Below are 22,570 nucleotides of genomic sequence, written 5' to 3'. Positions count from 1 at the left end.
TGATGGTGCCTTTCCAGATGTGCAAGTTGCCCATTCCATAGGCACTAATGTACTGAATGAAATCAAAGAGGGAAATGAGAATAGTTGAGACATTTAGGAAATAACCAAAACAGAAAATACAGAATACTGGCTACAGAAAATATCTTATCAGATGCACTCTCTCGAGCTCATGCTGAGTAGATGAGTAATGTAATCAAAATGAATTTGACTTTTATGGATGGGGTGTTACGTCAGAAGACGTACTGTGCATGTGTATTCTCTCACTCTCTCCCTTTTCCGCTCTCACAGATCGCTCTGCCTTAATCGGACGTGCTGACGATGTGCACAGGGGTTGGAAAGGAGATCTTTTAAAAGAGAGAAGGATGTTATGTCTGAGGAATGACTGCAGATGTTTGGTGCGACTGTGATAGTGTGGAGACAATTGATTAACAAATGTTATTTCTTATCGACCAGGGTGCATTCCAGACTTGCGCTCATTGTTCCTGGGATAGGCTCCGGATCCACCATGACTCTGACCTGATTTAACATGAATGCATAAATAAATAAATGAATGCGCTTTGTGTCTGTTATTCATAAAGTTTATTTATCATACTTCCACATACTCTCAATATGCTTTACATGGAAGAGGATCTCCAAGGATCATTTCACCAGTGTCAAACACATTAGCCAGTTGAGCATGTACACAAAATAACTCGAATAATTACATAGAATTTTGTTAGTTTTTTTGTTTGTTTGTTTGTTTACAGGATATAAGGTTACTAAACTAAAAGTTACCAACATGGAGAGTTGATAGAAATATTGCTCTGCAATTATATAACATATACACTAAATAATGTTCTTTTGGCCACTATTGTCTTGACTGCAAGCTCTCTCCAATGGGCCAATGCATGTGCGAAACATAAAATCATAAAAACATCATCTCATTTTGCATCTTAAACACACACACCCAACCCCGAAAACACACACACCCCAAACACACAGAGGGCTGTATTCAGAGTGTTGAAATTGCTCGTTCAGAGAGAATCGCAGGCTACTTGGAAGTTACACAAGAGTTATGCACATGGAGAGGAGCCTAAAACACAGGTTTGCGATTGTTTCCCGCATGAGGACACATTTCATGAGCTCGATTTAGTATCTCGTTAAGTTGTGCACACAATGAACTGTCGGCGCACAATTTAAAAATAAAATGCTAAATAATAGCATGCACTGGATCAAGTGCTATTCTATAAGCTGCTGAAACAAGAGTGCAGAGTTTTTTTTATTTTATAGGTTTAAAGGTGGTGGTCTAGATGCAACTGAAAAACCCCGTCTCTGCTCATGAAAAACCTGGCAACCTCAAAGGCATTAACGACACACAGGGGATTCGAATAATCTGAATGGCACACAGAGAGCAAGTCATAACTCGACTCTGAATAGGAGTAACTTTCCCTGCATGAATTCTGGACTCTGAATACGGCCCGTAATTCTTGTTCACATTAAATGGGACTGGAGGGGCTCTTGTTGCATTCCAAATCCTACGCTGTAATCTATATGTCACATTTACACTACATCACGCAGCATTTATAAATGATAAATTATAGTTTACACCACTCTATTGGCTGAAAATCGGGATTCGTCAATGAAGTACACAAACACGCACGAACAACTACGGTGACAACATAAGGGTCACAATATTTCAGCTTTTTTTTTGCTTTAAATATGGATTCAAAGGGGAACCCATTAAATAGCTTGTCCTACTTTTGTTTTTGTTTTTCTTATAGCTAGCTAGCAATGTTCCTCGACTTTTAGCGTATCCCTTAACATATCAATCAGGGTTTTTTTTCCCTCCAAAATTCTGTCCTGTGTTCCCCTTTGAAAACGTCGTAGCTGGGTATCCAACTCAACATTAAAGCACAAAAATGGTGATTCCAATTATTATTGAAAAATGAATACACAAATGTCGATCGCCAGTGAAGGAAAGCCCAAACATAGTACACACATAGAAACACACACACACACTCTGACACATTGCTAGCATTTCTTGACCTTAACAATGTTTAAATAGTTTGTTAGCATTTAATTGTGCTTATCTCTGGAAGCAGCATGAGAACAGTCCGTACATCCTGGCTCTAAAACCTTCACCAAACGATGTTGATGTCGATGTTTCATGGATTTAACGATTTAAACCCAAGATCTCTGCCTTCCAGTAGGTCCTTTTTTAAAAAAAAAAATCCTTGATAAGATCAACTAATCAGTGTTTATTCGTTTATTCATTGAAGCGTGGCTTTAAACAGATCAGGCGCTCAGATGAAGACGATGCTGTGCTTTTCTGTTTACGATTTATTTTGTGCTTTTTTTTTCTTTTTCTTTTTTAATCCAGCATGGCATCCAACTGGTCAGCGAGGTCATCGAACATGCTTCCAATATCATCAAGAATGTTGACTGTGCTTTTAAAACACAAGGTGGGATTTGAAAATATTTATTCATTTTAATTAGTATCAACTAATATTTATTAATTGTAATATTTAATAATGAATTAAAAAATACTTGTCTTCGGTCATGATCCTTTCCTCTACAACCTCCAGTGCTGCAGCTAAGGAGGCACTGATCTCGTCCAGCCTTAGCTGGTTTATTTCTTCTTCTCCATGAATTCTGCCTTCATCCGTTCCGCTGACATTTGGCGCCCTCTGTCGAATTTCATCTGCAGTTACAACACCATGTTCTGTTGTGCTTTCGATGTCTCCTTCGATCTGCATCTGTCTGGCCACACCCACTTTCCTCCGCCTCATCAGCACCTGCTCTGATCCCTCTGTGAGCTTTGTGACCTCGCTGGAAGTTCCCATCTCTTGCCCCTTAATCACTGCTATCTCTTTCCTTTGTCTCTTTAGCTCGTCATCCTCGTTGTGTTTTTCCACCTCTCGTGGCTCTGCCTCAAAAGGGCTGGGAATGTCCACTGACAGCCCTGCCATGGAAGATCTCGGGGGTTTGACTGGGGCAGATCCGCACCCAGGGGTAGAAGGAGTTTGGGGGGTTTGGGGGCTCTGAGCGGGAGATGTCAAAGGTCGTGGGGACAAAGTGTGAGATTCTGCTGGTTTGGGGGTCGGGGTTGATGGACTGAGTATAGGATGATCCACTTGCTCGGGGAGAATGGTAGAGGAGTGTGGGTGTGTGTTTAGGTCACTGGGTGGGGTAAGTGTGTGTGTTGGTAAGGGCTTCATTTTGATTGGTTTAGGAAGTGTAGGAGGAGGGCTTGGCTTTGGAGACACAGGCGGTGGAACTCTTTTGCCCTCCACTAAAGAGTCAAAACCATCAGAGAAAAAATTATGAATATATACACAAGGTATATAATCTAATTCGAAAGAATCATAAACCCGGCAAAATATTTTAAAGACTAGGAATGAAAAAAATTCACATAATGAGACGTAATTTCTGCTCTTTCAGCATGTCCTTAAGGCTGGTTTAGCAATTTCTCAGGAATCATTATCCATGTTAATTTAGCAATACCTGTGCTGTGTTGGTTCTCCGGTCCTGGAAGTGGGACTCTCCTGGTTGGGGTGGGAGGCTCAGGCTTCCTGAGGCCCAGAGATGGTTTGGGGGAAACTGGAGGCTTCAGCGCTCGCCGGAAATCCTCGCTCATATCACTTTCCCGATATACATGTTCCACCTCTGATACAGGTCTTACACGAATAGCAGCATCTGTCGCATCATCCCTCTGAGTGGGTGCTATTACTTTTGGCCGTCGTCTCACAGTGCTGGTCTCGTTGAGCTGGACCCTCTCGCTGCTCGAGTCGTGAGGTGTGCGGGGCCTCCTCAAGGTTCCCGTGGCATCCACACGTGACCACTCTTCTTGAGTGAGCATGGAGCGGGGGCGGGGCACTGGGGTTGGTCTCTCAGGGAGTGTTTCCATTGGTTCATCAGTAATTTGCAGAGATTTGGTAACTTCGCCTTGTTCTGTGCCCTCTTGCTGTGCAATGGGGATCTCGTAGTCAGTTAAGGGGCCGCTGATGGTGTGATGGTGACTCTGGATCTCTTCGTCTGAACTCAGAGAGTCATGGTTTCATCTGAGGATGTCCGGGCTCGCCTGCAGTACAGGGCAAATACTTACTTATTATCCCTATAAACCATATGTTAACAAAAAGATGAGGGAATGCGTCAGGAACTTAAACATTAAAACAAACCTAAACCGACCAGTGTGCCTCCTATTCATATTTTTCTTCATTCTGAATAACGTTTTCATATTCATTACATATAATGGATATGCTGTTGTTTGATTTCATAAAAACAATGTTACCTGTAAGTAATTCCTGCTAGCTCCTTTGGCTCTGCCTCCTAATGTTGACATTTCTAGCATGGCAGCGATGTCTCAAACACTTCCTAAAACCCCTGATTCAGAAGCAGGACCACAGTCGCTATGGCGGCGTTCTCAATACGTCACACTTAGAAACAAATCACAAGGCTCATCTTGGTTGATCCCGCCCTATACATACATAAGGCTGGTGAAAAAAAAAGTAAATGATTAATAATGAATTTCCGTACACATCCAACCAATAATTTCCACATTATTTAACAGGAATTTAAGTGTTGTGTACTTAATTACCATAATTCTGAACACAAGTTGTTAAGTTGGCAATCATTTTAAAATTACGTTGCTCCAGTTAGATTTTCTCCAGTAGAATACAGCCTTTTAAACCAGGAGAAATGACTAACTTGAAGTTGTAGAACAATAGTAACTAAAATCCGGTGTAGTTTACAATACAAATCTCATACCTACGATCTCTGCAGGATTTATAGACATTAAAGCACTGAACGAAATGAGCAATATAGACAAAAAAGAAACACTCTGCGTATACTACTTTTATCTCTCTCATAGAACTATCCACAGTCCAAAGGCTGCTAATTCTGCTCAAAGAGCAAACTGACTACAATGGAGCTAGAAGGCTATATGTGTGAATGACAAATGATTTAAAAAAAAAAAAGTATCAATACATGAAATTCGATTACACAATGCAGTTGACGTTTACACGAATAAGCAGAAATGTAATCATGATTTTCTTTCCTATATAATATCACACCTTCTGAATCTGCATGTGAGTGTTTATTTTAAATTGAGACACAATACCTAGGGAATCGGTCATCAATTTCTTCTGAAGACATCTGTGGAAGAATAACCTTAACGTAAGCTTCATTTCTTAACTGAAAGTGAACTTAATCATAGATATAATCTAAATAGGTGATTTGCTTTTATTTTGCTTACTCCTGCACTGCCTGACCTTTGATCTTTTAACATGTTTGATTTTCTTTTCAACTAGTGTGCCGGTGGAGCGCATGGTGAAAATCCATGTTCCTACATTCATATGTTATGTCAGATGCCAGACTCTCCTAGGTTGAAGGTACTTCATAAAAAATAATAAAATAAATATTAAAAAACCTGAATATGAACATGAAACAAGACAGATCCAAATAAACAATAAAGTTCCAATGAACAGTAAAGCTACACGTTCTCTTCCTCTAACTTGTTCAGTACTTGTAATACAGATTAAATACGTGTGAGCAGATGATGTAAACTGTGGATCTGGTCCAATGTTATTTGGGAACAAAGAGCAAGCTGAATTTTCTCAACATAAATGTTGTGTGTAGTTTGTTATCAGATTGTCTAGATGTACATCACACGTCTGATGAACGAGATTTCCTCTCCCATGCTGTAATGATGGCTGGAAACTAGGACTTAATGGCATATACTGTAGAAAGGTCATATAGAACATAGAGAAATCTCATTGGGAATTAAGTCACCTTTCACATTGCCATTTATTCCGATCACAACCAGACAGTTATATTGTTTCTGAGTTTAGTCTTTGTTTAGATTTTGTTGATGCTGAAGAAGCAAAAGTCTAAGGAACCCTTAACCTTCAGACTAATGATTAGCAATGTCTAAACACGATGCTTCAAAAGAAACATGTATAACGAACTTAAAAAGGTAGAAAGGGGTTCTATGAATTAGTTAATGGACTCTCTCTCTCTCTCTCTCTCTCTCTCTCTCTTTATATCGCTATTACAGTAGTGCTTAAACAGATACATAACAGACAAATATACATAGACAGTTTTATTTTGTACACGAATACCAACTTAATCTTCACCTATCATCATTCCCTGTTAACTAAATCTGTCACCTCCTAATAAAACAGTTTAAGTCACTAACCAAAGTAAGTATACAAACTGACGCCATGATAAAAGAACAAAAAAACAATGAACGTTTCTTAAAGAAATTCCTAAAATCCTCTGACCAAGTATATGGCTGTGCCATCTGTCTATTAAATAAATGCCAGTCCTTCAGGCTGAAAAAGAAGCATTGAAATATTCTGCAGTACTTTGGCACTGTGACTCAAAAAGTAGTTTTTCATGAAAGCTAACTACTGTCCCAATTGCCCCTAACTAGTGTCCCAACTGCCCCTAACTACCATTCCAACTGCCGTACAATACTGATAATGCTCTTACACTTAAGAGGGCTGAATGCCAGACCTAGTTAAATAATATTATTTCGTTTTTTCATTATAATATCTTATATTATATCAAATATATTCTTATATATCTCATATTACTTTTTGCCTTTTCTTATACATTGACATGGGAGAAGACGTGTCAGTGGGCAATGCTGGTGTGAAGGTAAGTCTGCACAAGGACACGTCTTTATAACTGTATGTGACTAGTCAACTTAATCCTTCACATGGAGGGTGTGTACATTTGTCGCTCTGCATTAATGGTGGGGATCCTTATAGACTGTGGAACAGAAATGTACTCAGTGTGTCTCCACCCATTTATTTCACATTGGACTACAAACATTTTTCTTTTTTAGCATTATGTACAAAACACCTGTTTCTTTTAAAACATCTTTAAATGTTTTTTCTACTCCCTAAATAAACCTTCGGACTTAAGACACGATCTGTGGAGTTGTTGCTGCTCAGGGTTAAACAACAACGTCTTTACAATATCTTCATGAATAAATTATCAAACTAACATATTGGGTTTTTTTTTTTCTTGGAGCAGAAGTCAGGTCCTCTCACATTTCAACAGGTCCTCGTGTTGGTGAATACACAACATTCCTCTAGGGGTATTAGGATTTCTCGAAGCAGACATCGTAACAGATAGTTGCAGAGTTTTTACTGTGTTTTAACTACAACGTTTTAACCATTATTTAAGCACTGAGATGCCCGACTCTCTCCTTAATTCGTTAACATAAACACATTTGTAAGCATTCTAGTCAGCAAAACCCCCAGAAATCACACGTCTCTCTCACACACAGACAGACAACTGCCAGGAAAGATCACATATTCAGATCAAACAGTGTTACCAGAGGTCATAAATTTACACGACTTGACTGTCAGCCAGTGGGGACATGGGATGTCAAAGCATAGACAAAAGCTTATGTATTTAGCAACAGTTCTGTGTACGTATCCTCGCTGGCGAATCATTTTCCGAAAACATGTTTATAGTCGAAAAAAAACGCACGATTCACGATTCAAAAAGCGCGCGGTCTCACTACGCCTCTTGGCTTACGGGCTCATTCCACTAGGGCGGTCGCCTCCGTGAAGGCTTTGTCCAAAGGGGTATCCTTACAGGATGTGTGTGCTGCTGCAGAGTGGTCTATGCCAAACACATTCATTTGTTATTACAGCCTGGATATTCATTCCACCCCGGGCTCGTGTCTTGCAGTGACCCTTGGGCTTGGGTCTTTTTGAATAGGCCGTACCCTCAGTATGACGGACTGGGTATTCCCGTTCCCATGGTGTTATGCTAAACGCAACGTCGAAGTTCCCTTTGAAAGGGAAGGTCTGGGTAACCCGGTTCCCTGAGAATGGAACGAGACGTTGTGTAGCTTTGTCATACCAGGGCAGGCCTTTGAATTGCGTCTTCGCTTCAGATAATAGAGGCTGATGGCGCGGTTCAGAGGTGCCATATTTATATCACGCGACGCGCTTAATTACCACGTCACTTGATCATGGCAGGCCTATAAATAGGCATGATTTTACACAAGCTTCAGATGCCGGTCGCGCGTGAGAGGCGTTCCCATAGTGTTATGCTAAACGCAACATCGAAGTTAAACGCAACATCGAAGTTCCCTTTGAAAGGGAACACCATTTTAGCTGTGAAAAATGTGTGGACTGAACTGAAACTGTGTCTAAGCAAGGAGGACCACAACCCTGACTGAGTTAGAAGAATGGGTAAAAAATATAGCAGAGTACAGTATTATGAGGGGCTTGTGGACAACTACCCCAAGTCGATAATCATCAACAATCAAAGAAAATCAGATTATGTCAAACTGATACAGTAAGTGAGCAGAAATTGACAGTTTTGTCAAAATCTAACAGGTTTTATACACGTTAACATATTGATCATCATCTAATAAATATTATAAGACTAAGACTCACATGGAGGCGATGGAGGTGGTGGAGGTGTTCGAGGTTGTGGAGGTGTTCGAGGTCGTTGAGGTGTAGACTCAGACCCTCCCATTTTATTCAGTTCAATGAATCCAGATGAACAATGCTGATGAGAAAAGTAGATTTTGTCATGTAAGAAAAGGTTTTTAATCTTGCAGCAAATTTTTTTTTATAAATAAATAAAATAATAAAAAAATTATATATATATATATATATATATATATATATATATATATATATATATATGCACTTGAAATCTGTAATTAATGGCGACAGCACGAAAAGCAAGGCACCATTTCAAACCACAGACCAAAGAACTTGGCTAACATGCTAATTCTGCTGATTTATAAACAGCTGATCTGCTGGACTGAAGGACTGAGGAAGACATGTGAGACATCCTGGTCAGAGTCTTACATTTACGGTGTATTAACTCTGAAAGGGAGTGAAATCTTTGTCTTATTCTTACTGTAACTAACGTAACATAACATAATCGAATATATTCCATAAAGACAGAATATTACATTACTCTTATTTTAGCGATGCATATGTAGGGGAGCCTACAAAGTCTATTCGGTAAAGACTTTTATTTTGATATTGCGATGACATGTACACCGCCATTTTGTGCGAGGAGAGGCGGGGTGAGAGGGAATTAGAGCAGCGGCGGGAGTTGAGCTGAGGAGTGAACTTCGGGAATATTACAGCGGTAAAAAAAAAAAAAAAAAAAAAAAAGTTCAGTTTAGACCCCTGACGTGTTCCAGAGACACATTACGTTGTTTCTAAAAATCAGTTTGTCTTTAACGAGTCTGTTCTAGAAGGCGATGAAACGGGTTTTCCTTCGTGTGTGTGTGTGGGTGGAGCGGGGAAATAGGCCTGTTAGCGCTTACAGAGTTATTAGCCGGTGGAGTCGAATACTCCCGTTTTTTCTTTATGTTTCACGTAGAGTTTTGTTTTGTTTTGTTTGTTCAAACGAACTCAAAACGTAACGGATGCCATTACTTATGGTGTGAAAAGAGTTGGCTGACTTATCGGATAGGGTCGTGTATTGTCCGTTTTCTCCACTGGATCTCCGTTAGCCGGGATTGCGGCCTCGCTGGATCAAACTAGTCTTGAGCGTGAGCACAATCGCTAAGGGTCATTGGGTGGAGAGACATTACTCTGCCCTCTGCTGGACATTCAGCGCCTCATCCAAGTTATAAGAGTGCTGATGGACATTATGCTTCCCATCTTCAACTGAACACTGGTAAGCAAGTGTCGTGTTTGTTGTGTGATAAAGACCAAACTATACTGACCTTGTTATCTATACACACACTTCAGGTGGCTGCTGTGCTACAGAACAAATCCTGAAGCTCACCTCATCTTGAGCATCACTGTGTTGCAACACGATGGATACCAACATACAACCACAAGCTGTACAGAGACTAAAAGCATTGGGTGAGGGGACTAGGATCCTGTTGCTCACTCAGTCTTCCTTAGTTAAGTTTTGAATAATTCCCCTACAATGTGGTTGTACATAGCCTTCCACCACACATACTTGGTACCCTTCTCCATTTAGGAAGAACTGTAATCCTAATGTGTTTTTAATGCTTTGTAAAGCACTCTGTGTTGCACTAATGCCACTGAGGCGTTTGGGATCCGAGTCCTTACTCAGATTTTTCGCCAGAGGTCAGAAATGTTTTTTTTCTCAGTGCATCGCAAGCGACGCTCACGATCTGATCCAGTGCTTTGAGAATCAGAGCATCCATGTCATCGTCTGTGTCCATCTCCTCATGGTAGTTTTTAACAGGGAAGATGTGGTTCACTGGAATACCCAGCAGATTCCTGCACGTCTCCATCTACAAAAATACAAACGTATAATGACTGTTGCTGAAGGCCAGTGAGGGCTTTCTATGATTATTTCACTTTTTTTCTGTGATCAGTTCTTGGCTAGTATCCCTGGGATGATGAATTGTCAGGACATCGGATTTAACAAAACCCTGTCTATTTCCACACTGTCTACAGCAACATGATAAAGAAAACTGGTCCCAAGGCCCCAAAATATATGAATTCATTGTAACACAAACGCCAACAAAAAAGTCTCTCTCTTCTTATTTTGCTACTCTGTAAGTTGTTACTATAGAAATAGTGAAGAATTAGAATGACTCTCATTAATATAAACCTGTGGTTTATCTTGTGTCTGGAACTACTGTCGGAGTTCCTGTTATAAAAGATTCATTAATACCTTCTGACCAATCGAGCATTGAGTACCACTGCGGGTAAATAATATTAACATTAAATTGTAGATACTGGATTGTTGCCAGTGGAACATCTCATAGCAGATGTCCATCCATCCATCCATCTTCTACCTCTTACTCCTTTTCACGGTCACAGGGGAACCTGGAGTCTATCCCAGGGAGCATCAGGCACAAGGCAGGGTACACCCGGGACAGGGTGCCAGTCCATCGCAGGGCACAATCACATACACATTCACACACCCATTCATACACTATGGACACTGTAGACACGCCAATCAGCCTACCATGCATGTCTTTGGACTGGGGGAGGAAACCGGAGTACCCGGAGGAAACCCCCGCAGCACGGGGAGAACATGCAAACTCCACACACACAGGGCCCCGGCTCATAGCAGATGTTTCAATTGTAAATACATTGTTTTATTAAATAAAAGTCTATTTGTAGAATTTGTGCTGGTGACGTAAAAAAAACAACAACCAATTTTTCTTTGTCCCCTCAGTGATGAGTAGCAACCAGGTCCACCTGTGACTGTACTGAAAGGCTTGAAGGGCTTCTTACATGCTAAACTGCGTCAAGCAGGGTTGTGTCCTGGGGCCGACCCTGTTCAGCCTCATGTTCTCCGCAATGCTGACTGACGCCTTTGGAGACGGTGATGCTGGGATCGGCAACAAGTACCGCACAGATGGTAATCTGTACAACCTCAGGTTGCTCCCAGCGAAAACCGAGGTTTCGACAGACATCATCAGGGATTTCCTCTTTGCTGATGACCGTGCCCTTAACAATAGCACAGAAACGGACATGCAACGCAGCGTTAACAGGTTTTCTAGTGTCTGCACAAACTTCCTTCTCCATCAGCACCAAGAAGACTGAGGTCATGCTTCAGCCAGCCCAGGGAAGCCCTATACAGAGTCCAATATCACTGTCAATGGTCAGAGACTGAAAACAGTGACCAAGTTCACCTCGGCAGCACGTTGTCACAAAATGCCACAATAGATGACGAAGTTAACGTCCACATTGCGAGAGCCAGCTCAGCTTTCGGGAGATTGTATGCCAAGGTTTGGAACCGAAGAGGCATCACCATCCAGACCGAGCTGAAAGTGTACAGGGCAGTTGTGCTCCCCACACTGCTGTATGCATGCGAAACGTGGACAGTGTACCAACGTCATGCCAGGAAACTGAACCATTTTCACACCACAAGTCTCAGGAAAATCCCTGGCATCAAGTGGCAGAACAAAGTCCCAGACACTGTGGTTCTCAATCAAGCAGGCCTCCTAAGCATCTTCACCATCTTGATGACGACCCAGCTACGCTGGGCAGGACGAGTGACAGACCAACGTCTACCAAAGATACTCCTCTATGGCAAGCTCCAGCAAGGTCAGCGTTGCCAAGAAGGCTAAAAGAAACGCTTCAAAGATACCCTTAAAGCCTCACTGAAAGCGTTTAACATCAATCCTGCCTCCTGGGAACAGACTGCATTGGATCGTGACACCTGGTGCTCCTCCATCCACAAGGGCTCTTTGCTGTGTGAGATAAATTGGACAGCTGCAGCCGAACGAAAGGGGCAAGCCAGAAAAACCCGTGCCAGCAACCTTCCCGGAGACGTCCACCCCATCCCCTGTCCCACCTGCCTTAGGACTTTACGTGCAAAGATTGGCCTGACCAGCCATCTACGCATGCTTCATCTCTGATGACAAAATGGTCTTCGTCGCCACGACGGACAACTAAGAAGAACTAGGAAGTTCTCCTTGTTGAGTGCTGTATTGAGGCTAAGCCGGTAATTTTGTAAACACACTCGAGTTTATCTCTCAGGTTTCCCGTCTCTCTGCAGCTTTCTCGCTGTGTCAGACCAAACCTCTTGGACCTTGTCTCTTGGGGTTTCTCTGGTTTTCTCCAGTTCCTTGCTTTAAAAAAAACTTGTTTACTTATTTCCTTTGTAAGTCGGTCCTCTCTGACCTTTTATTTTCAGTTTACTCCTCGTGAGCGTTTGGCTAGGCCCACTCCATGGTCTGTTTGTGCAGGGTTGGTAGTTCACTGCGCTGCATGTTGGTCTCTCCATCCTCCAGCCTCAGGTTCAAGTCCAGTGTGGCGTAACCCTTTGTTTCCCCCTCTTTGTGGTGAGGTGTTCTTCCTTAAGTTCATTTCCCGAGGCCTAGCCCTAATTACTGAGAGAGTAGTTAGTCAGAGTTCCTTGGTAGTTAATGAAAGAGGATTCGTTCTTTGGATGTTTTAGTCCTGCATATTTATGTATGAACTATGAAGTATTGTACATTACTCGTGTTTGTGTTATTTGTATCTGTCAAAACATGTCTAGTGTAATGGTATAAATCTTAAAAAATAAGTAGGACCAAACATCATTATATTTATTAATTTATTGGAATATAAAAAGTGCAGAGTGCAGTAGGAACGTGACAGTGACAGAAACACAAACCAGTTATGATTACAGTAGAAGAAATTAGCTTTACTTTAATAATGTACTTTAGACACAATTTCATGTCTTTTCACTGTCCTAAATACTCTGCACTGGTGTAGGGGTGGAAAAGAACAACAACAAAAAAAAAGCCTTCACTCAGATTTCTCACTAAGGTTTTGGTTTTCCAGAGCATCGTTGGCGAGATTCACGATCTGATCGAGTGCCTTGAGGATCAGAACATCCACGTCATTGTTTGAACTTGAGTTCGTGCATGGCCAGGAAGTGTAGTTCTTGTCGGCCATGTTTGTAGTTGGCACTGCATTCTGGGAATTGCAGTTGCAAGTTCACCACAATGTGACACTAATATACACCATTTAATTACACAATTACCTTTTCTTTGATCTTCTTGCTGGTGTAGACCTTTCTTAGGTCCTCTTTAACCAGTTTGCAGGCTTCGTCCTCTTTTGTCAAGATGATTACGTGAGGCAAATCTGTACAATAGGATGAATACCTGCAGTGATTAATTCTTATCACAGTCATTTATCACTGATTACAATTTTTATTAAATAAGTTTTATTAATTAGATGCATTCAGTGTTGTGTAACATCCACGATAGAAGTTATCTTCTGTTATCGCTTCTGCTCTCGCAGCTATAAACAGTTTCTCTTACGAGTCTCTCTCTTTATTTTCTCCCCTGATGTTAATAAGATAAAAATCACAGCTTGTCGTGTTCCTGAGAAACCACTAATCATAATCTCCTCTGTCCTGAAGATCAGAAAACTCTGTTGCAGCTTTACCTCTGACTATAATAACAGGACTTACTATACTCTGAAGCCTTTTCACGGATCCGTTTCATCTTTTGAATAAGCTTTTGGTCCATGAGTGACACTTTGTTTGCAGGTATAATGTTGACCAGGCAGAAGGGTTTATCAGAAGTTTTGCAATTTGCAAACTGCAAATTGGTGAAAGAATAAAAATTACAGATGTTTTACTGTGCAAAAATCAGTGTAGGTTACTACAGAACTCCAGCTGTACTATAAAGACTGACTACATGAACAGTATTCTAACGTCATATATATTAACATTATATACCGTAACAATGCTAAAAATAACGGTTTTGTCTCATATTTTGAGAGTAAAATGTTCCCCTCACTTTATATCAGGGGTGTCCAAACTTTTTTTAGTGAGGGCCAAATACAGAAAAATAAACAAAGGGCCGGGCCACACACTAGAGGTGAAATATTGACACATGAATACGAACAAACAGTTTAGGGTTTAAAATTTAAAATGAATAAAGAACTGTTTATTATTAAAGTAAAAAGTGTGGCATGAATTAAATACAATGTCAGTTGTGTGTGTTTGCAAAGAGTCAGGTTAATAACTGGAACTGCACTGCCCGTGCAGTGGAACGAACAGGCCTGTAGGTGGCACAGGTGTCGTAACTGTGTGTCTATTTCTAACTCACCTATAATGTGAAGAACGTTGCACTCAGTGGGAGCAGTGATGCTGTCCTTTGGATTGAAGGATGGCTGAAATGTCAGGAGAAAGTTTGGTGGTTGAGACATGAAGGACTTCACAGAGATGGCTATCAGCCATTCTGGTTCTCAATCTGCTTTTGTTCTGATTTAACAGAGAAAATGCTTGTTCACAGATGTATGTTGAGCCGAACAGGCTCATCATTCTTTTTGCGTGGCGTCTCATCAGAGGAAACTTGGCACTATCCAAACTCTGATAGAAGTCAAGGGGGGAGAGAAGCTGATGTTGACTCTTCAGAGAATCATCGCATTGCATTTCAATCAGTTCTAACTGCAGACTCTCTTCCACTTCTTCTGCATCCACCAGGAAGGGGGTCGAGAACAGCTTGATTTGTTTTTCAATGACAGAAAAATCTTGGAAACGCATGTTGAATTCTGTCACGAGAGATGTAATCACAAACACATTTCCCCTTTTTATCAGAAAGGACGGCCTTTGGAAAAGCAGACTTGATTTCAGACAGCACAGGGAAGTGTGCAGCATTACAGCTTCGTAGTTGCATCTCAGACAGGTGGAGCTTTACACAGAAGGCTTTCATGTGCGCATACAGGTGTGGCACCAGCTGTTCTTTGCCTTGTAGGTTCTTGTTCAGTGTATTCAGATGATGAGTAAGATCAACTAAAGATGCCAGGTTGGCTAACCACAGAGGGTCACTCGGTTCATGAAGAGGTCGGCCCTTTTCTTTCATAAACCGATCGATTTCTGATCTCATCGAATAAAACCGCTGCAGCACATAGCCGCGGCTCAGCCAGCGCACCTCAGAGTGGTAGAGTACATCCCCGTATCCAGCATCCACTTCAGAAAGGAAAGCTTGAAATTCTCTGTGGTACAGACCTCTAGCTCGAATTATGTTGACAGTTTTTACAACAGTGTTCATCACATCGCCCAGCTGGACAGTCTTGGCACACAGTGCTTCTTGGTGGATTATACAGTGCATCCTAAAAGCCTCACCTCCGCTCTCTTTTACCTTGGCGCACACCATCGATGCCATTCCTTTACGATCGCCCGTCATGGGCGGAGCTCCATCCGTTGTTATTCCACAGAGCTTGTCCCATTTAAGCCGCATCTTTTCAACTACCTCTGACACAGCTTCAAAAATATCTCTACCCGTCGTTGTGCCTTTTAGGCTTATATCAAGCAGCTCCTCAGTACAACAAAAATTATCATCAACAGCTGTGCAGTGTCTGTAGCATCTGTGCTCTCATCGCATGCTATCGAGTAAAAATCAAAAGCACAAGCTTTGTCTCTCAGCTGAAGTTTCAAGTTAGCTGACAAGTCCTCGATTCTTCGCACCACTGTATTTCTGGATAAGCTCACGTTGTTGAAATCCTGCACTTTCTCCGGGCACATTATTTCTGCGACTTTGATGGGGCACTGCTTTATGAAACCACCGTCTGAGAACGGTTTACCGTGCTGGGCAATAAGTTTAGCGACTTCATAGCTTGCTGTTGTGGCGTTTTCCTGTATTTTTTTGGCACCGAAAAAAAAAACTGTTGTTGAGCTTGCAGGCTAGCTGCCATTTGCTTGACTTTCTGTGTTCGTTCGGCACCGGTGTACGATGTGTAGCTCTGATGTTTGGTTTCATAGTGCCGACGGACATTATAGTCTTTCATCACAGCAACATCTTCATTGCAAATCAAACAGACACACTTTCCGTTGATTTCTTTGAAAAATATTCATTTTCCCACCGTGTTTGAAATCTTCTACACTCACTTGCTATTTTTCATTTTCTGGGTGCTGCCATTTATGGTGACTTGCGGTAAAAGTTTTTCTTTGCTTAATTTTGTTTAGTAGCGGTAACGGTTGAGAAGCACCGTTTCCGTGGCTGGCTCCATCTAGTGTTGAAACTGAGAAGTGCAACAGAGTCGAGCTCAAGCTTCTAGTGTGGGCCATATTCAATTATATTTTCAGAATTTGCCGCGGGCCAATAAAAACTGGACCGCGGGCCGTAGTTTGGACACCCCTGCTTTATATCCTTCCTCAAGAAACCCCTTTAAGGCTGTGATGTCCTTTACATGTGTGCCTTGACTATCATCAATATTAATGTTTATTTTATGCTGTGCTCCATGATTTTAGTCGAGTCACATCACGTACTCGTTCGTTACACATTCTCACTCCTAGATTAACTCCCATAATTGGGAAAATAAATTCATTAATAACTAGGCTAAATCGGGAGTAAATAATAAACAGTATCAGTATGTAATATTAAGGTTAACATATCATCATCTGATTAAATATTATAAGACTAAGACTCCTGGAGGTGGTGATGGAGATGGTGGAGGAGAAATATATGGAGGAATTTTAGTCTCAGGCCCTCCCATTTTATTCAGTTCAATGAATCCAGTTGAACAATGCTGAAGGGAAAAAGTAGATTTTGACTGTTAGTTCCAGTAAAAAAAAAAAAAGCTATAAATAATAATAATATATTAGAGATGCACCGATACTAAATTTCTCAGCCGATACCGATAAGCGATTATTCAGAGTGATATCGGCCGATACCCATAGTTCTGCCATCTGTTCCTTCTTTTAAATTGATAATAATTAATTTAAAAAAATTCTGAAGGAATTGCAAATAAAAACCTTATTCTGTCCATTTCAGCAAGTTGTTTCACGGTAACTGGTCTCATGAACAGAAAACACATTACTCGCATTAACAGGAACTCAATTCTGAAGATTAAAGTAAGATTTCTTCACTTATTGAATGTTATTAATTCATTAACATTGATTATGAGATATACTACTTTACAAATATATTCTTATGTACAATATATATACTTTTTTTGCCAACTCGTCTTCATTTAAATCTTTCAACGTGTACTGGCCTTTTAATTCAGGGGGGCGGGGATCGACTCAACACTGAAACTCCTCCGTCGTAAAATTTACTTCCGTTATTAGTGCAGAGATGACAGACATTGCAGAGTTTACAAACTGCAGATTTGTCATCATTCCACACAAGAGACGACATCTTTACACACAGCACGAAATCCATGTGTTTTCCCGCCCTCTTTTGATTGACAGGATATAATCGGCCCTGATCATCAGATGTTTTTAAACTAATATATATATATATGTGTGTGTGTGTGTGTGTGTGTGTGTGTGTGTGTGTGTTACAACCCACTATCTTTGGAATGGGAAGTTTTTTGTGTGCTGTGCCATATTTTGTGTGCAGGTCGAACTCCCTCCCAGAGTTTCCAGCCTGCCCTAGCCTGCCTTTCTCCTGCCTCCCAGGATGACATCCATATTTAAAGAGGAAAAGGAGGGAGAATGGTGTGGGATGATGGAGGTGGTTACATGTGTTGGTGTTTAGAGATTGTGTTTGATTGTGCTGCTTTATGCTATATTCTGACTTCTGTTCTGGTTTTTGACTTTGAGTTTGGTTGTCCCTGTACCCTTTTTGTTCATTCTATCCACCATTGTATACATGTTCACTTGGTTCACTGGCAATAGGGGTGTGGCTGCCATTTCTTTTGGGAGAGGGTCCTTTTGTCTTTTTTTTTTGCTTAGGTAGTTAGGGAAGCATCCTTGTATTTTATTTATTTTCCTTTAAGGTAAGATTGCTACCTAACAATAGAATTCTTTTTTTCTATTATTTTGGCCTTGGCCCACCCTGAAGTTACGCCTGGTTTGGTTCCTTGTACAGTAATATGTATATAATTTTGTGTGTTACAATATACCACTACTTTTTAACACAAACCTGGGTGTGTTGTTATTCCTGGCTTCCCTTATTTAAAGGTCAAATTCCATTGAATCCCGAGCTGGTTACTCTGCACGGTCTAACCTAGACTGAGCCGTAACAGTGTAGTCATACAAATAAAAATAATTCCAATTTCAGAATTTCATTTTGTTTGTTAATTCACAGATTTGTAAAGATGTACTCACAGCTTCTGACTGGGTCGACTGTTAGAGCAGCTTCCCCAGTTCCCACTTTTATACCTTCAGTTTTTGAACTCTAGCACACACGCACACACACACACACACACATGGACATGTAGCCTCTCATTTGGCCTCAATTCCAATTCAAATGGAAAGTAACAGCATTTTACAAACACAGAAGGCCGTAGATAATCATCTAGCTGTCAGTGGATAATATTAATGATCAACTTTGTTAAAAAATTATACAACAAGATTATTGAGCCCTGTAAGGTAATGTGCAGGGTGACTTCAGGTGAATTGGGACAATCCTGATAAGTGAAGATCAAAACTGATGTGATAAGAGGAACTGCGTGATATAAATAATATCAGTTAATTTCATGTGACATCATATAAGGGACCCTGTCCAGGGTGTACCCCGCCTTGTGCCCGATGCTCCCTGGGATAGGCTCCAGGTTTCCCCGTGACCCTGAAAAGGATAAAGCGGTATAGAGGATGGATGGATGGATGGATCGATCATATAAGGGCATCAGTTGGTCAGTAGTGGCTCAACGGTTACTGATTAGAAGATTGATGGTTCAAGCCCCAGCATGCTGCCATTGTTGGGTCCTTGAGTTGAGCAAGGCCCTCGACCTTCTTTGCTCCAGGGTTGCTGTATCATGGCTGACCCTGCACTCTGACCCCGACTTCATAACGAGCGAGGATATGCCAAGAAAATAATTTCACCGTATGTACAAATAGTCATTTCAGCGTATTTGTAATGTGACAAATAAAGACATCTTTTTTCTCTTTTTTTTCTTTCTTTAATGGATTGTGGTCAGCATCACACAGGAAGTGTGTCTCCAAAAATCTTGAGGTAAAAAAAAAGTCACGTACGGCTTTACACGGTCATGATTAATATACAGTACTGATATATGTATGATGTGTATATACACAAAAATGCCTTTCAGTCACTTTTGACACTATAACAAAACTCTGAACAGATTTTCTCTAACAAAAGAGGAAACGATGCCACGGTGTAATTTCATAGTTGTATTAGTTTTGTATCGGTGTGCAAATATTCATATCTGTATTTGTATTCAGCCGTAAATCAGAAGTGGGTGTGGTCTTTCTTCACTATGCCTCTTAAACACCTGGATCGGAGTGATCATGCTGCTGCCACATGATTGGCTGTTTGGACAATTTCATGAACAGAATGTAATCGTGACTTTAATCATTGCTTTAATTTAACAATGCAGCTTTCACTCTCATTATTTTACGGATTATACAATAGCACTTACTTTTCAGCCCTTACTGTAGTTTAGCTTTTATTTTTATTCATTATTTGATGCTGAGAGTTAACTGTGTCCAAAATTGAACAAAGTCACAATTTCAGTTTCAACTCTTCACTATATTCAACTCTGAATGCGACTCTAAACGTGTATGAAGTTCTAGGTAGATGTACAGATCCACAGTTTGATAATATTGGATCATTACCTGTTTGATCCCTTTCTCTCTGCATGACACACAGACACACACACACACACACACACACACATTTGTTACCTGATAAGACTCCTCCTTGAAAGAACATGATTTACTGTAAACTAAAAGTGAAAGTAATTTAGACCAGCATTAACATTTCAAACATTATCTTTCCAGCGTTAAACTCTTAAACATTAACGGTGGAAAGATATCATTTGAAATGTTATATTGTAGTCCTGGCCTTATATTAATGTCTTATATTAGAGTTTTAACTCCTGAAGAGTTTATTAGGCCTTCTGTTGTTTAATTCAGACATCTCTAATATTTTAGATGTTTTGTGCTGCAAAAGGTAATTAAAATGCACTTGAAATCTGTTTTAATTGTGAAATTAATGGCAACAGAACAAAAAGCAAGGCACAATTTACAACCACAGATACACAACCAAAAAAAACTTAGCTAACATGCTAATTTATCTGATTTTAAAATCAGCTAGACTGAAGGTCTGAGGACCGAGTAGGCGTGACCGAGACTGACGTGTGAGACATCCTGGTAATTTTGCAGATTGTTGCTCATCATATTCAGATTGACACTTTTGCTCAACATACTGTATTCTGTTTCCTGACTTTTCAGTCACACTATAAATAGAAGAACTCGCCAGAAAGTTCCGCAGGTTATATTCTGCAAATTGTTAGTTGATTTATGAATGGAAAGGAAGCCCAATTCTGATTTAAATACAAATATGAATGTAATATTTGGAGCACAAAACAATTACAGATAAAGACGGTGGCTTTGCATTCTAGAAACCATTTGGATCTTCAACCTCTTGCATCTACATGTCTTTCTCGATCAAAAACACACAAATATTTTCTCTTTAGCTCCCAGGAGCACCCATAATAGCTCCATAATTGTGCACTGTTACATCAGCCTCTGTTGGACAGTAGTTTTAATAGTAGAGCTTCACCTCAGGTCTATTTTATTTCTATAAATTTTTATATTATATTTCACATAAGTCCTGCTGGTTGGGGCCCTGTGTGTGCGGAGTTTACATGTTCTCCCCGTGCTGCGGGGGTTTCCTCCGGGTACTCCAGTTTCCTCCCCCAGTCCAAAGAGATGTATGGTAGGCTGATTGGCGTGTCCAGAGTGTCCGTAGTGTATGAATGGCTGTGTGAGTGTGTATGTGATTGTGCCCTGCGATGGACTGGCACCCTGTCCAGGATGTACCCCGCCTTGTGCCCAATGCTTCCTGGGATATGCTCCAGGTTCCCTGTGATCCTGAAAACTAGTAAGTGGTAGAAGATGGATGGATGGATGGATATTTCACGTAATCATTAAATGTATTCACAAATACACAACATGTTATTTGATTCACATAAACACATCTAATATAAAACATTTTAATATGTTTTGCTGCAGCAGGTAATCAAGGTCAGTGAGCATGATAAGTTCTTGGTATCACTTAGCAGCTATTAACAGTCAATACCTTTTTTTATGTTAGTAAGACAAAAATAAAGCACATTGTCATGTTACCCAAGTCACTGTCTTCATATCAGTCTTCAGTCAAAATCACACTGACTGTTAAAAAGTGCTGACCCTGGAGATTCCTTGCTTAAAGGAAACTTTGTCATGTGAACATTTTAATATCTTTAACAACTGAGGTGTAAAGTACCAAAACTCTATACAAGACCAGAGTCAGGTAACTTACCTCTGGTAGGATATCTTTGCACCTTGCCTGAGGGGTGTTTTCACCGGAAGCAGTACGCCATCCGGGTATTTCTTTCCTACTGTTTGTTACTATAGAAAAGGTGAATTATTAAAATGAGCATATTAATATGAAGCTGTGATTTATCTACTAATGCTACTGTAAGAGCTCCTGGTATAGAAAATGAATTAATACCTTCTGACCAATCAGAAACAAGCATTCAGTACCACTGTGGTGTAAATACTATTAACATTAAATTCTACAAACTGAATTGTTAATCATGGTACATCTCGTAGTATTTTTTAAAATTGCAAATAGTTGTTATATATATATATATATATATATATATATATATATATATATATATATATATATATATATATATAAAGTTTATTTGCTGTATTTTTGCAAGAGAAATGTGAAATAAATCAGTAATTAATACTTGGCTAATTGTAAACTACTCAAATAACGAAAGGGATAGGTTGCCATGGTCCTGGCCCACCAACAGAGGGAAACAGAGAGCTGCTCCTCAGTGATTAGTGAAAACCAGCTCCACCTGTGACGCCCCTATTTAAGGGCTTCTTATAGGTTGATTGAACATTATATAAAATCTCTCGGGTTTCTCGTCTCTCAAACTTTCTTGCTGTATCAGTCCAAACCTCTTGGACCTTGTCTCTTGGGGTTCCTCTGGTTTTCTTCAGTTCCTTGCTTTAAAAAAAAACTTGTTTACGTATTTCCTTTGTAAGTCGGTCCTCTCTGACCTTTTATTTTCAGTTTACTCCTCTTGAGCGTTTGGCTAGGCCCACTCCATGGTCTGTTTGTGCAGGGTTGGTAGTTCACTGCGCTGCATGTTGGTCTCTCAATCCTCCAGCCTCAGGTTCAAGCCCAGTGTGGTGTAACACTTTGTTTCCCCCTCTTTGGAGGTGTTCTTTAAGTTTATTTCCCGAGGCCTAG

The 22,570-nt window shown here is 40.5% G+C and overlaps 1 protein-coding gene and 1 long non-coding RNA gene across 3 annotated transcripts; one reads left to right on the top strand and one right to left on the bottom strand.

The window, feature by feature from the left end:
* Positions 1 to 569: 569 nt before the first annotated feature.
* On the bottom strand, positions 570 to 22,504 carry LOC128629198 (caskin-1). 2 transcript variants are annotated; one of them, XM_053676162.1, is made up of 6 exons: positions 10,118 to 10,234; positions 8,403 to 8,517; positions 4,271 to 4,472; positions 3,484 to 4,060; positions 2,527 to 3,271; positions 570 to 2,426 (listed from the first exon to the last, which is right to left on the bottom strand). In XM_053676162.1, the coding sequence occupies exons 4-6, from the start codon at positions 3,884 to 3,886 to the stop codon at positions 2,351 to 2,353; spliced, it is 1,224 nt and encodes a 407-aa protein (XP_053532137.1). In that variant the 5' UTR covers positions 3,887 to 4,060; positions 4,271 to 4,472; positions 8,403 to 8,517; positions 10,118 to 10,234; the 3' UTR covers positions 570 to 2,350. The 2 variants fall into 2 exon arrangements, with proteins under 2 accessions (XP_053532137.1, XP_053532138.1); XM_053676163.1 differs by lacking the exons at positions 8,403 to 8,517; positions 10,118 to 10,234 and adding an exon at positions 22,378 to 22,504.
* LOC128629211 (uncharacterized) lies at positions 8,814 to 19,244 on the top strand. The gene is made up of 2 exons (XR_008393552.1): positions 8,814 to 9,651; positions 11,140 to 19,244. It is a non-coding gene; the product is annotated as an uncharacterized LOC128629211 (long non-coding RNA).
* Positions 22,505 to 22,570: the final 66 nt, after the last annotated feature.

The sequence above is a fragment of the Ictalurus punctatus genome, chromosome 26 (assembly GCF_001660625.3).
Source record: "Ictalurus punctatus breed USDA103 chromosome 26, Coco_2.0, whole genome shotgun sequence".
NCBI classification, from domain to species: Eukaryota; Metazoa; Chordata; class Actinopteri; order Siluriformes; family Ictaluridae; genus Ictalurus; species Ictalurus punctatus.
This window is presented reverse-complemented; position numbering and strand designations above follow the sequence as displayed.

Bases quoted from the DNA above. Each gene is read 5' to 3' on its own strand.
- LOC128629198 (XM_053676163.1), bottom strand. From the start codon at position 3,886: ATGGAAACACTCCCTGAGAGACCAACCCCAGTGCCCCGCCCCCGCTCC. The intron at 3,272-3,483 runs GTATTGCTAAAT...TTGACTCTTTAG, and splicing joins GGAGAACCAACACAGCACAG to TGGAGGGCAAAAGAGTTCCA. The intron at 2,427-2,526 runs GTATTTTTTAAT...GTGTTTTAAAAG, and splicing joins AGGATCATGACCGAAGACAA to CACAGTCAACATTCTTGATG.